Source organism: Benincasa hispida, chromosome 10 (genome assembly GCF_027475165.1).
Source record: "Benincasa hispida cultivar pf3 chromosome 10, pf3_genome.v1.1, whole genome shotgun sequence".
NCBI lineage: Eukaryota > Viridiplantae > Streptophyta > Magnoliopsida > Cucurbitales > Cucurbitaceae > Benincasa > Benincasa hispida.
Genome location: NC_143487.1, coordinates 58,796,506 through 58,810,879, shown reverse-complemented (window position 1 = coordinate 58,810,879; position 14,374 = coordinate 58,796,506). Strand labels below are relative to the sequence as shown.

Sequence of the window (14,374 nt, the reverse complement as noted above, 5' to 3'; positions counted from 1 at the left end):
TGCTTTTAAAATAAATAAATAAATAAATATTTATTTTATATTTTTTCTTTTTCACTTTCAATCTTTACTTTCCATTTTACTTTTTGATCGATCTAATCGTCCAAATCAAAATCTGATTTTTACCCTATTTCTTTCTCTTTTATACTTCATTTTCTCTAAAATTATTTCAACTTTTCACATTTTACAATTATCAAAATTAGCAAAAAAGTCACCATTGTTACTCTTTCTACAAGCTTCCAATTTTATTTCTTTTCATCTAATTCTTGATAGAAATTTTTATTATATTGTGAGAATTAAAGTGTGTGAGCTCAAATTTGTATATCCACTCTTTTTAAAGAGTTTTTATTGTATTATTTAAAGCTTCAGAAATATTGTAACGGTTGGATCATAACCTGTGGAAAGGATTGAGTTTGTTCTTGAACCCTTAAAAGGAACAAGGTAGCGGTTCGACTCTATAGAAAGAGTCAAAGAAGATTGTTTAATTGAAGTCCCAAGAGGCGTTTGGAAAAATGGATGTAGATTGTGTTTGACCAACCCGCTATAAAAATCATGGTGTCTTCTTCTTTATCTCTTTCCTATTTATTTTTGCATTTAATTTTAATTGCTTGATTTTTTTGGTTGAGGTTGATTGAGTATATTGTTACATAATTTTTATCAATCTTGTTATTTAGTCTAAATTAGAGTTTTTAGTAATCTAATTTAAAAATATCTAATTAGATCAAGTTAAACATTCTTTAAGAAAAAGTTTAATTAAACCCTATTTATTCTTCTAGGGTTACCATACCAATCCAACAATGTTATGGGTTGAAGAAATTACGACTAACGTCATATCTCATAAATATAGAATCTATTAGTTGCCTTTCAATATGAAAACTCCTCAAGAAGTATAATAGGAAAACCTCCAAAATCTCCCTCATTTGAAGGTAAATGTTACATCATAGGAGTAAAAGTTATATTTGTTTTTAAATATGATTTGGTTACATCTTAAGTAAGTTATATTTGTTTTAAGTCCTTTTTATTTGGTCCATCATTTTAGTTTTCAAAAAAAAAAAAATCTTAATCTCAAATTTGTGTTCTATTTTTACGAAACAAAATAATTTAATTTAACTATTTTTGTATTTAAATTTAGTTACCTCGTCTTGTTCTTTCATTTTTTTTTCAATAGTACATATTTAGATATTATGACAAATTCGATGAGTTATTTCATCCACACGAATTAACCTTTTATCACCAACACTCCAAACTCGTAAGAATAATGTATAACATAATATCAATGAACTATTATTTAACCAGTGCAATTTTTAATTGAACACAATTAATTCAAATTTGAGTTTGCATATTACTTTATTGTTCAATTGATTCCTTCAAGTTTATGTTTTCTTATTTTGGTTAATTGTTTTAGTTCAATCACCATGCATATTAATCATTCAAACATTTCGTTTTCTAAGCTTTCTTATCTTCAAAAATAAGAATCAAATTGTAACATATTAAATATTTCAACAAAAAAAATGACTAATACAAACAAAATACTAATTAAAGTTCAAAACTTGGAATAGATTTAAATTTTTAATTACATTTAAAAACGAAGGGAGGCATCTAGAGAGAGATTGCTGGCCTACAAAAGCGGACTCATCTATCCATTATTTATTATAGTATTAATTACCCACTAGTCACCAATCTTGACGAAAGGAATCGTACCTCCTTTGAAATTATAGAAACAAATCTTTCCTCTTTGGCTTCTTAAATATCACTTACTTCCGAGCTCCCATAGCATTCCATAAGCTTTAAACTTTCAAAAAATCACCCATATAATCCATATAACACAAACCTTCCTACATTCCGTCAAGAAAACCAAAAGATGAATCCAAATTTTGAGAGTGGGGAGCTCATAACAATTCTAAGCATCGATGGTGGCGGTGTCAAAGGCATCATCCCCGGAACCGTTCTCGCCTTTCTTGAATCCAAACTTCAGGTGAACGACAAAATTTTACCTTCTAACTTTCGAACATGTATGGTTTGTAAAGTTTTGAAATAATTTGAATTGACATAGTAGGAGTTAGATGGCCCAGAGGCGAGATTAGCAGATTACTTCGACGTAATTGCAGGAACGAGTACCGGAGGATTAGTCACGGCTATGCTTACAGCTCCAGACAAGAACAATCGACCGTTGTTTGCGGCGAACAAGATTTCGGAGTTTTACATGAAAGAAACTCCAAAGATTTTTCCTCAACGAAGGTGAGGTGTTGTTTTAGAGATATTTTAGTTTGGTTTTTGTTAGAGAATTGAGTTAATTTGTGGTTTGTTTTTTTTTTGGGGGGGATGATTATAAAGGAATTTTCTTGGTGGAGTTCTGAACTTGTTTGGGCAAGCCAGAGGGCCAAAGTACGACGGGAAGCAGCTGAGAACGGTGGTGAATGATTTGGTCGGAGATTTGAGTTTGAAACAAACACTGACCAATGTTGTGATTCCAGCTTTTGACATCAAGTTTCTCCAACCAGTCATCTTCACCACTAATGATGTAATCAATATTCAATTTTACCCTCTCCTTTCATGTCTATGCTTTTATTTTTTTCTCTTAAAATACACATTTTATTTTTATAATTTGTCCACAAGTTTAGTCTCAAAATTCGTATTTTTATTTTTAAAATTAAATTTATAAATACTATTTTTACTGTATATATTGATTTTTTTTCTTTTTGTTATCTATGTTTTTTAAATGTTTTAAAAAATCTAGTTAAATTTTGATAATTAAAGTCTAGTTTGATAATTATTTTATTTGGATTTTTTGGTTTTTGAAAATTAAGCTTATAATCACATTTTTCAACTTTAAATTTATTGGGTTTGTTTTGCTATGTACTTTTTACCAATGTTTTCAAAAATCAAATCAAGGTTTAATTTTTTTAAAAAAAACAAAAGTAGTGTTTTAAAAAATATGTTTTTGGAATTTGAAATTTAGTTAAGAATTCAACTCTTTTACTTGGAAAATAAAAATCAATATAGAAAATTAAGAGGAAATTAATAGACTTAATTTTAAAAAAATAAAAAAATGATTTAATTTATTTGTGTTTTTAGAATTTGGATAAAAATTCAAACGTTGAGTTCTAAAAGATGAAAATCATGATAAAAAAAATTGTGAGAAAAGAATATAATTTTTATAAATAAAAAATCTAAAAAATCAAATGATTAACAAATGAGAAGAAAGTTTCAATTTTGGATCCCTATCAAATGAAAACTTTCGAAAGTATTTAAAAAAAAGATTTTGAAGTGTTAACAAAAATGTTTTCCAAAATTGTTTTTTAACCATTGAAAAATCATCCACCTTGGTTTGAGCTAAGTTTCAATTTCATCCATTCATTTCTCAGCCTATGTCATCACAATTCTGACATTATCTTTTACTAATGTTTTAGCTAGCTATGTATATTATATTAAAACTTCCCGTCAGTAATAAATATAAGAAAATAAGTGTGCCTTTTGAGTGGATTTACCATTTGTTGACTATTTGTAGGTTGAGAAAGAAAAAGGTCATGTTTTGATTAATTCGAGAAAAATATATTTTTTCAAAAAAAATTAGATCAAAAATGGTTTAAAATATATTTTGAAAATTCTTTAAAAGTTTTTTTTAGTGTCAAACATTTTATCTTTTTTCTAAAATGTCTTATTTTTAAAATTATACACTTCAAAAATTAAATTAGACACATTCGAAATCTAACTCGAAACCACATAAACAGATTAATATAATGACTAAATTAAATCTTTAAAACTGAGAGGACCGAAAACATAATTTTTAATTTAATGTTTTATTTTAAGTTGTTATATTATAAATTTAGTTTTAATTTTGATGATTTTCTCCCTACAGTCTCTAAATTAAAGAAAAAATATTAATTAATTATAAATTTATTAAGCTAAAAATTTTTCAAAAGAACAAGCCAACCAATTTCTTTGTACCAAATGAATTGTTAATGTTTTTTTAAAATAATATATGGGTGGAAAATCGAATTTCTCACTTCGAAATTGAATTGTTAAGTTAATATCATGTCTTTATCGTCGAGTAACAACATCATAAAAAAAAAGTTTCTAAATAAGATTTTGAGTTTAGTTTCCATTTCGTCACTATGTTTCAAAATGTTATATTTTTAGATTTAAGTTTTGAGTTTGATTTTAATTTAGTCTATAGATTTCAAAATGTTACAATTTTACTTTTAAGATTTGAGTTTTGTTTTCATTTTGATTCATAAGTTTCAAGACTTTTATTTTTAACCTCAATCTGAACTACATACTCATTTTTCCTCTTTAGGGTTAAATGTCTATTAATTATATAAAAGAATAATAACTACTTTCTATCATTATTAAATTAGGATAAATTGCAAAACTTGTCCCTAAAATATGATGATAATTGTAATTATATCTTCATACTTTCAATTATAAAAACTGAGTCTTTAAATTTATACAACTGTCTAAATTGGACCCTCAAACTTGCATAATTGTATAAGTGTGAAGATTCAATTTTTATCATTCGAAGGTTCAATTTGAGGTTTTAATTTTAACACGTGGTTAAGTTTGAGGGCTTAACTTTTACCATTGAAAATTTGAAAATATAATTACAACTACTATCATAGTTCATGGGTGGCTTTGGTAATTTGTTTTAAAATTAAATTTAAAATTTCTAATATATATATATATATATTCTTGGAAATAATATAATTTTTGTCCTTAAGTTTTGGCTCTAATTTCTATTTGGTTTCTAAGTTTTAAAATGTTACAATTTTACTTTTGAAATTTGAGTTTTGTTTTAATTTGGTCCCTGCATTTCAAGATTTTACATTCTTTCATTAAAAATAATTATGAAGTGAAATTTTAAATTTAATTTTAAAAGTAATAAAAATAGTAAAATTTAATTAATTATAATTCATTTAGTTATTTTTAATTTATTAACCTAAATTAACACTAAAGATAGAAAATGAGTATTTAGTGAACAATTGAGATTAAAAGTGTAAATCTTAAAACATATGGATTAAATTGAAGCAAAACTCAAATATCGAAGAAAAGTTTGTGATATTTTGAAATTTAAGGACTAAATTAAAAATAAAATTTAATATTTAAAATTAAATATATAACCTTTTGAAAATTATAAACTAAATAGAAATTAGTACATTACGTAGGAATAAAAAAAAAAGTATTTGTTCCTATTTGTTCCTTTTGTTTCTGTGTAATTGTTTGTGAAATTATTTGTGGGTGTGAATTTGCAGGCGAAAATAAATGCATTGAAGAACCCAAGGTTAGCCGATGTGTGCTTGGCCACGTCGGCGGCGCCGACATTTTTGCCGGCCCACTTCTTTGAAACTAAGGACGATGTAACAAACGCCACTCGCACATACGACGTCGTTGATGGTGCAATTGCAGTTAATAATCCCGTGAGTTCATTTCTTTGTTTGTTATACCCATTCATTTTTATATTGAAATAAAAACGAAACAAGAAAAAGACAAAAATGTATAAAGAAACATCCGAACTTTTTCATTTGTTTAAAAAATATTTTACTTTTAAAAATTATAATATTATCCATGAATTTTCACGAACGTTACAAAATTATCATTGGAGTACAAATTTTTCAAAATTTCAAACAAAAATAGAGGCTTAGAAACACGGTGTGACAATAGCCTAAAATAATATAGAGATTCGAATTTTCATTTAAGATTTATATTTCACAATTTCAAGTCCTATTCTACCGTTGAAATTTTAAAGAATTTTTATTTCAATGGTCGTTTTCAAACATTTAAGGAAACTTTTGGAAGTATATGAGGTGATTCTAGGAAAATTTTTTAAGATATATTGTTATAAAGTTTAATGGTTAGCTACTTTGGTCCCTGTATTTTTGACTTTGTTTCATTTTGGTTCATATCTTAGCTTTGGTTCATATTGATCACTGTATTTTCAAATTTTCTATTTTTCAGTTCCTATATTTTAAAAAAGTAACCATTTTTGTCCCTTCATTTTCATTTTTTTTAAAGGTCATTTTTTAAGAGTACAAGAAACTATATATATATATATTGAAAGTATACGAACAAAAAAGTTAGGACTAAATAAATATTTTGAAGTATAATTATCGGAATCAAAATTGAAAGTAGAAAGAACAAAGTAGTATATATTAATTTTTTTTTTTTTATATAATTTAAACAAACAATTAATTTTCACTCCTAAATTTATGAAGTTGTATGATTTTTACCGTAAACTCTTGATTTCATCACATTATTGATATAACTAAGTTTAGCTTATTAATATTTTGCAAATTATAAATGTACTATATCTGTAATTTAACATTTCTTTAAATCCAAATCTCCATGCACAAAGGTCAGAAAGGGTAGGTTTTAAGTAAAGACGAGGGTGGAATTGGGCCCCAATATAATAATAAAAATAAAAAAATAAACAAATAAAAGAAGGATGAGATGGGATGCATCAATCTCCAACCAACCACGTCGGTCATTTAAGATAATAATATATATATTCGCTAAAAACTAAAATGTTTTGTTTTGTTTTTCTATTCCTACAAAATGCCAAATCCAGAAAAAAGTCGTCTTTGTTGCCTTCTGCTTTCCTTATTTCATCTCCTTGGCTTGGTGATGCTTTGCTATTATCTTCTTTTAATTTCTTCTCACCTCATAATAGAAGGAGGAAAGAGTAGGATAAAAGATTTGTTTTCTTCCTTTTCGAGTCATATCGTCCTCTCTTTGGCTCTTGCTGCTGTAAACCTTTTAGTCATGATGACTTTCGAGAGGATGTTTACCCTAATTGGGTTTCGTGTCTTCTTAATAAAGATCACCTTGTGAGTTATTACTTTTGGTTAATAATTTTTTTTTTCCAAAAAGATATCGTATTTTAAAAAGTATTCTTAAACTTTGTCATTCTATAAAAGAAATATCTCTATACTTTTAAAAGTTATAATATTATTCATAAATTTTCATAAAATGTTTCAAAAATATAGATTTTAGATGAAAATTAAGATATGAAATGGTGTGATAATAATTTAGAACAAATATTTGATCACTATACCATTTTTGGTCATCGTCACACAATTCTAAATCTTGATTTTGGTTAAGAATTCAAATAGATTCCAATGGTAGTTTTGAAATGTTTATGAAAATTGGGAGATAATATTGTAACTTTTAAAAATCTATATAGGGATGTTTTAAAATAAATGGCAAAATTTAAGGGTATTTGTTATAATTATTAAGTCTACATATGTGTATACACATACTGACACACATTCGTTCCTTCTAAACAAACTTCAACTAACTTAGACTAAGATATCATATATGCAAATCCCTCCACTTCCACATCTTATTGAGCTAAAAAAAAATAAAGAAAAACTAATAGCATACAGATGTTGGAGATGAAAATGGAGCATTTTTTTAATTTGGGAGATCAAATAATTTATAATTTGTTTCTTAAAATTAAACTTATAAATATTATATTCACCCTTTGATTTGTTTATTTGATTATCTACTTATTTCGAGTGTTTTAAAAAATCAGGCCAAATTTTTAAGACTAAAAAATATAGTTTTAAAAAGTTGCTATTGTTCATAGAATTTGACTAAAAATTTAAGTAATTAGTTAAGATAACAAAAAAATCATAAAAAAGAAGTGGTAAGAAAACAAACCTAATTTTTAAAAATTAAAAATAAAAATAAAATATTTATCACACAAGTTCTAAAAGGTTAAATTTTGAAACTTAAAAACCGTAAATTGTTTAAATGAGAAAAAAAAACCTAAAATAACACATTCGCCACTTTATTTTTCTATTTCTTATTACAACATGCCAAAGAAAAAAAATAGACAATTTAATAACCTCTAATATTGTGGTATTTTTTTTATTTCATTATTTCAATTTTGATTGTCATTTATTCCATCCTTTTCCTTTATGTGCAAAATCTTTTATTCCATTCATATTCTTAGTGCTTTAAATTGATTAAAAAAAAAAAAGAAAAAAGAAAAAAGTATAGTACCATAACAATGGATCATTATTCTAAAAGTCATAAATTTGACAGACATTGGCAGCCATCACACACATAAATAGGGAAATAGCAGTGCATCACAATGCAAACTCAAGGCTGAAAGCAAATGATACAAGAAGGATGCTTGTTTTATCTCTAGGGACTGGGTTGGCTAAACATGAAGAGAAGTACAATGCAACACAAGCCTCAAAATGGGGTGTTCTTGGTTGGATTTATAATGGTGGTTCCACCCCAATTATTGACTTTTTTTCTGATGCGAGTTCTGATATGGTTGATTACCATGTTTCCACTCTTTTTCAGTCTTCAAATGCTGACCAAAATTATCTTCGCATTCAGGTAAACTCTATTTCAATTCCTTCTTTATATATGCTAAAAACCCATATCCTCAATTTTTTTAATGCTTCTTAAATTTTACTTTCCAACTGCTACATTTCATCTCAAAATTAATAGTTCATCTATTTTATTATGATTTTGAAGTCGCTTGATTTTTCTCTAGGGAGGTCTTCAACATTAATTGATTTGAAAATACATCTAAAATCAATGTAAATTAACCCAGATAGATAGAAATTTGTTAGTTGCTAGACTTAAATTATATATTTCTATGTAAAGTGGGAGAATTGAACCTTCAATTTTAAAGTGAATAGTACAAGTTTTATGTTAGTTAAATTATATTAATTCTACGAGTTTGAAAACATAATTGCAACAAGATCTTGGTTTAGGGTAACTGCTCTTATAGTTTAATTAAGATGGAATTTGTTGGTTTTTTTAATGGTATATTGGAGATGGGAAATTTGAACCACATGTTTCCTGCTCGCTAACTCATACTATATGTCACAACGGAGCTATATTAACTATTTTAGCTAATTTTCTACTTTTTTCAGGTTGCAACTATGAGAGTTTCGATGAAAATGTAGCTTAATTTTATAAGTTTGAGTAATGGAAAGAGTCAAAAAAAAAAAAATGAAAACTAAGTTTGTGATAAGTACGACAGACTTCAAAATATTTCCACAATGGTATAGTATTGTCCACTTTGGACATAAATCGTCATGGCGTTATTTTTGGAATCACCCCAAAAGATCTCATACTAGTAGAGATAATTATTCTTAGTTATATACCCATGATTATTCCCTTTCCTAACAAACGTAGGATTTTGTTCGTACTACTAACATTTTGATAAAAGATTCTTCTGTTTGTAAGAGAAGATGGGCATTGTGTATGAACAGGATGACTCATTAACTGGGGATGCTGCATTAGTGGATATAGCAACTCCAGAAAATTTACTAAAGCTTGTGAAGATTGGAGAAGATCTACTGAAGAAACCAGTGTCAAGGGTTAATTTAGAAACAGGAAAATATGAGATTGTTGATGGAGAAGGTAGCAATGAGGAAGCTCTCACCAAGTTTGCAAAATTGCTTCATCAAGAAAGAAACTTAAGACTAAGTTAGCTAATTAGCTAAGACTTCTGTATTGTCTGTCACATGTGCTTTGGGATGTTTTTTGTATTAATTTTGAGGATATCTGGTGTGGAATTGGGATTTGCCCCCTTCTGTTATTCTTCATCAAAATAATTTATTTAATGAATTAAGTAATAAAAGGTAGTGTTCTATGTGGATTCACATGAACCATACATCTTGGATGGTTTTGCTGGCTAGCTCCTTGAAGTTTCATTTGTGTGGTTGGCCCAAAATTAAATAAATAATTCATAATAGGTTAGATTAGAAGTTTAATCTCTAAACTTTTGCAGTTGTCTGTTTAATAGGTTCATAAAAGTTAATAAAATAGAGACTTATTCGATACAAAATTAAAAGTTTGTCAAAGATATAATATTAGACACAAAATTAAAAATTTAAAGATTTAATTAGAAACTAAAGTTGAAAGTTTAAATATGTATAAGAATCATTTTAAATTTAAGAACTTATTAGATGAAACTTTTTGAAAGCTCACAAACTAAACTTGTTATTTAACATTGGGCAAAGAATTAAAGGTGTGTTACATTTTCGTTTGAATTTTGGAATTCAATTATAATTGGATTAAGTTATAAAGGGAATGGGACAGAATGATTTATTAAATAACTTTTGATAATGTTTACTAAAATGTAATGGAAATAAACTGAATTGTAGTCCTAGTGACCATAATACCCCTCTTCAGTGAATCCTCGTGGTGCTAAACTCTACTGCAATCTCGAGCATGCTTGCGTAGGATGTCCCTCGAGAAGGCAATTATTCCTGCACACCTTTGCTTGCTACAAACTCCGTCGTTACATCATGTGGCTAACCAAGAAGGCTAACTCGGTAATTTGGCGACTAAGTCCACTTACCTCGTTATCAGGTCCTGCAACTTAGCCTTCAGACATCCAAGATCGATTTGGAAATCCTACCATGCTTAACTGACATAGAAATGAAAAAAAATCAAAACAAAAGAAACTTTAACTAAAAACTAACTAAGAAGAACTAATTGCCTTTCTCGGTCACGACGCCTTGGTCGACAGAATTTGTTGCCCTATTCTCGACCAATTATTTTAACCGTTTCTACCAAATTTTGTTGTGGTGGTAGCACGGATCGAATACAAGGAACCTAGTAGTCCCGAGGTAACGGGGGGGGGGGGGGGGACGTGTTGGTTGGTTTGATTGCAAGAAAAATAAATAAAATGAGAGAAAAATAAACAAAGATTAAATTCAATGATTAAACTAAGGTGCAACTTGATCCTAGATTTATTGATTTAATTCTTATGTCATCTAAAGCTTAGCCAACTCACTTAGAAAAGTTAGGTGAGAGTCCAATTTATCTAATTAGTCAAATTAATTAGATGAAAAACATCCTAATTTGTAACATCCGAGTTTTTAGGAAAATTTAAATTAATTATCTCAAATTGTTGAGTTTTAGTTTCCTAATCTTTGGAATTTGGAATCAAATTGTTATGGTTGAAGAAGTTTTATTGGTTATATGAGTTCTTTGAGTATAGTTTTAAATTAATTGGAAGGGATAATTAAATTATTTGGATAAGAAATTTTGAGTTTTGTGAAATTTGAAAGGGAAAAAGGGGAAATTGTGGTTTTAAAATTTTACCCTCTTTAATTTTGGAATTTGAACCTAAAATTTAAGTAAAGAATTATGAAAAAATAATTGGTTTATTTGGAAGTTATTAAATCAAGTATCTAAAAAGATTTTAATTTGAATTTAAGTTAATTTGGAAAGTTAGAATTTAATTTTGGGATTTAGGATTTTTGGAAAGAAGTGAATTAAAGTTGATGAATTTATTTTGAGGTTTATTTAATTAATTGGAGAAAATGTGATAGATTTGAGTTTGATGTGATATGTTTATTAAGGAAAGGAAAAAGAAATATATATATATATATATATATATAAGAGTTTTGGAATTTAAGAAAAGAAAAGAATATATATGGATTTTGGAATTTAAGAAGGAAAGGAAATAATATTATATATATATTATCTATACTTTTGTGTGGTGGAGAATTAAAAATAAAGAAAAGAAAATACCTCTTCTTCTCCCTCTCACGCGACATCCCCCTCCAAGGCTCTTTGGGTTTTGGGGTTTTGACTTTTGAGTTAATTTAACGGTAGCCTATTGTGTTGGGAATTTAAACCGGAGTTTAAAGTTAGGATCACGCTATTCAACACTAACAAGATTGAATTAGGAGTTCCTGGTTGGATTTTGACTGGGGTTTTGGAGGTGATTTAAGATTAAAGTGCTAGTTGGGTAAGAATTTTGTTGGCTTTTAAAATTGCTTTATGTATGGAATCGAGCTTGAAGACTAAAATGAATTTTCTTCATGCCCTAGGATTAGACTAAAGGTTGTGAAGTTGGATTGGATAGTTTGCTTGAGTGCATAATTATTATTTCAGTTTCATATTGAGGTAAGTAATCTTACTACTGGAACCGCCTTTGTGTCGGACGATAAATTTACGATTTATTTTGAGGATTTTAAGACTAGTTACAAGGATAATTTTGATTGTTCTGAGATTTAATGGACTGTTTGGAAAAGATATATGAGCATATGATAATATGTCTGAAGCATGTTAATGTATGAGCATGATTTATAATTTTATGAGACATATTAAAAGTACGATTGAGCGTGACCCAAAATTATGAGTTAAGCAACACTACTAATGGAATGTCTTAAAGCAAGGTGAAAGTTGGAACATTTGTTGATATACATATTTATGTGATTTATTATGAAAGTGTGTAGGCTATATGATGTATTATGAAATTTCGAATGTTTGATTGTTTACATGAGTTAGTGCATGAAAGTAATGTACTAAAGTTGATCCATTAAAACAAGATTAAACACGTACGTTGAGGTTAATTAACATGACCTTGATGAGGAGATTTTAGAAGACTCATGATTATGTGAATGTTATATGTAATATGAAGTTAGATGCAATCTCTTTTCCTTTCGAGACTATGTGACTGCATGAAAGTGATGCATGTCCAAGGGCGCTAGTACATGAAAGAGATGTACTAGGGCTGGTGTGTATGAAAGTGATACATACCTAGAGGGTATTGGGGTGTACGTAAGAGGTGTACACTCAGTGGGTTATGTGTATACGAAAGAGGTGTATACATAACCATGTACACGAAAGAGGTATGCATCCTTACATTCATAGAGAGGATATGAGGTGTACGAAAGAGGTACACACTCAGTGGATTATGTGTATACGAAAGAGGTGTATACATAACCATGTGTACGAAAGAGATACACACTCAGTGGGATGTGTATACGAAAGAGGTATATACATGACCATGTGTACGAAAGAGGTACACACTCAGTGGGTTATGTGTATACGAAAGAGGTGTATACATAATCATGTGTACGAAAGAGGTACACACTCAGTGGGTTATGTGTATACGAAAGAGGTGTATACATAACCATGTGTACGAAAGAGGTACACATTAAGTGGGTTATGTGTATACGAAAGAGGTGTATATATAACCATGAGTACGAAAGAGGTATGCATTCCTACATTCATAGAGAGGATCTGGGGTGTATGAAAGAGGTACACACTCAGTGGGTTATATGTATATGAAAGAGGTGTTTACATAACCATGTGTACGAAAGAGGTACACACTCAGTGGGTTATATGTATACGAAAGAGGTATATACATAACCATGTATACAAAATAGGTACACATTAAATGGGTTATGTGTATAAGAAAGATGTGTATGCATAACCATGTATACGTAAGAGGTACACATTCAATGGGTCTTGTGTATACGAAAGAGGTGTATGCATAACCATGTGTATGAAAGAGGTACACGTCCCTACAATCATCATAGAGAGGACTTGGGGTGTATATAAGAGGTGCACTCTAGGGGAAAGAAAAAAAAATGAGCCATGTAAAGGAAATCTTCAAGTCCCACTGTAGTAGAGAGTTTCAGTGCATGTTGCATTTATTGGACATAAATGCTTAGCCTGACCTTGGTAGTGGGGTTACTTATTGAGTATTTTATACTCACCCTTTCTCATGTTTAAGTTTCAAGTAAGAGTAGGGACGTATCGGCGAATGACAAGTGGAATCTGTGATCGAGCCACTAGGACCAGTTTTATGCTTCCACTCATGATGTTTAGATTTCTTTCATGTTTTTCCACTTTCGGTCTTCATGTTTGAAACTTATTGATTAGTATTCGTTTCTAAACTTTTACAGTTTTCTAGACTCATTAAATTTCTAATTATGATTTATGGGTACACTGTTATTTGACTTTTATTTAGTTTTAATGAAAATTTTTTATTTGACTTTATTTATTTAGCATTATTTTGCTATGAAAAATGTATCATTTTAAATTCTATGCATGTATGTCAATTGTAACGGCCTAGCTCGAGTCCTAGGGAGTTAGGCCGTTACATAATTAATTTAGACTAACCACGTTAAATATTAGGATTACACTAAGGTGAATATAAAATAGAAAAAGCCTAAATCGATATTTAACATGATTCTTCCTAGGTCGATTGGATCATTATTTACTATTAAAAGCAATAGTTCACAAGCTAATTTAACTCTTTGCTACCTTAGATCAAATCACAATTATATGTTACGTATTGCAATTTTTCCTAGATAATGATCATACAACCTCAAGCAAAAATATAATCATAGACATTTAAATAGAATCTTTCACTCCACCTCCTCTTATTAACACCATAGAATAAAAAGAAAGACAATTCATGGAACCATAATAAAGTGATCAAAATCTCACAAGTTGCAGTATGAGGAAAAATTTTCTTTATGCCTAAGCTAGAATGAGTACCTTAGCTCATAATCGACATGCCAATCATAGAGATAAAGTTTGGATACATCCAAGATCAAAAGACAGAAGAAAATAGAGAGAAAATACTCTGAAAAACAACTGA

At 28.6% G+C, this 14,374-nt stretch overlaps 1 protein-coding gene across 2 annotated transcripts; it reads left to right on the top strand.

The window, feature by feature from the left end:
• Positions 1 to 1,587: 1,587 nt before the first annotated feature.
• Positions 1,588 to 9,629, top strand: LOC120088376 (patatin-like protein 2). 2 transcript variants are annotated; one of them, XM_039045616.2, is made up of 6 exons: positions 1,588 to 1,972; positions 2,054 to 2,235; positions 2,332 to 2,518; positions 5,247 to 5,411; positions 8,041 to 8,343; positions 9,231 to 9,629. In XM_039045616.2, exons 1-6 carry the CDS (start codon positions 1,859 to 1,861, stop codon positions 9,450 to 9,452), a joined length of 1,173 nt encoding a protein of 390 aa, XP_038901544.1. In that variant the 5' UTR covers positions 1,588 to 1,858; the 3' UTR covers positions 9,453 to 9,629. The 2 variants fall into 2 exon arrangements, with proteins under 2 accessions (XP_038901544.1, XP_038901543.1); XM_039045615.2 differs by having other exon boundaries at positions 1,647 to 1,972; positions 9,210 to 9,629.
• The last annotated feature ends 4,745 nt before the right edge of the window (positions 9,630 to 14,374 follow it).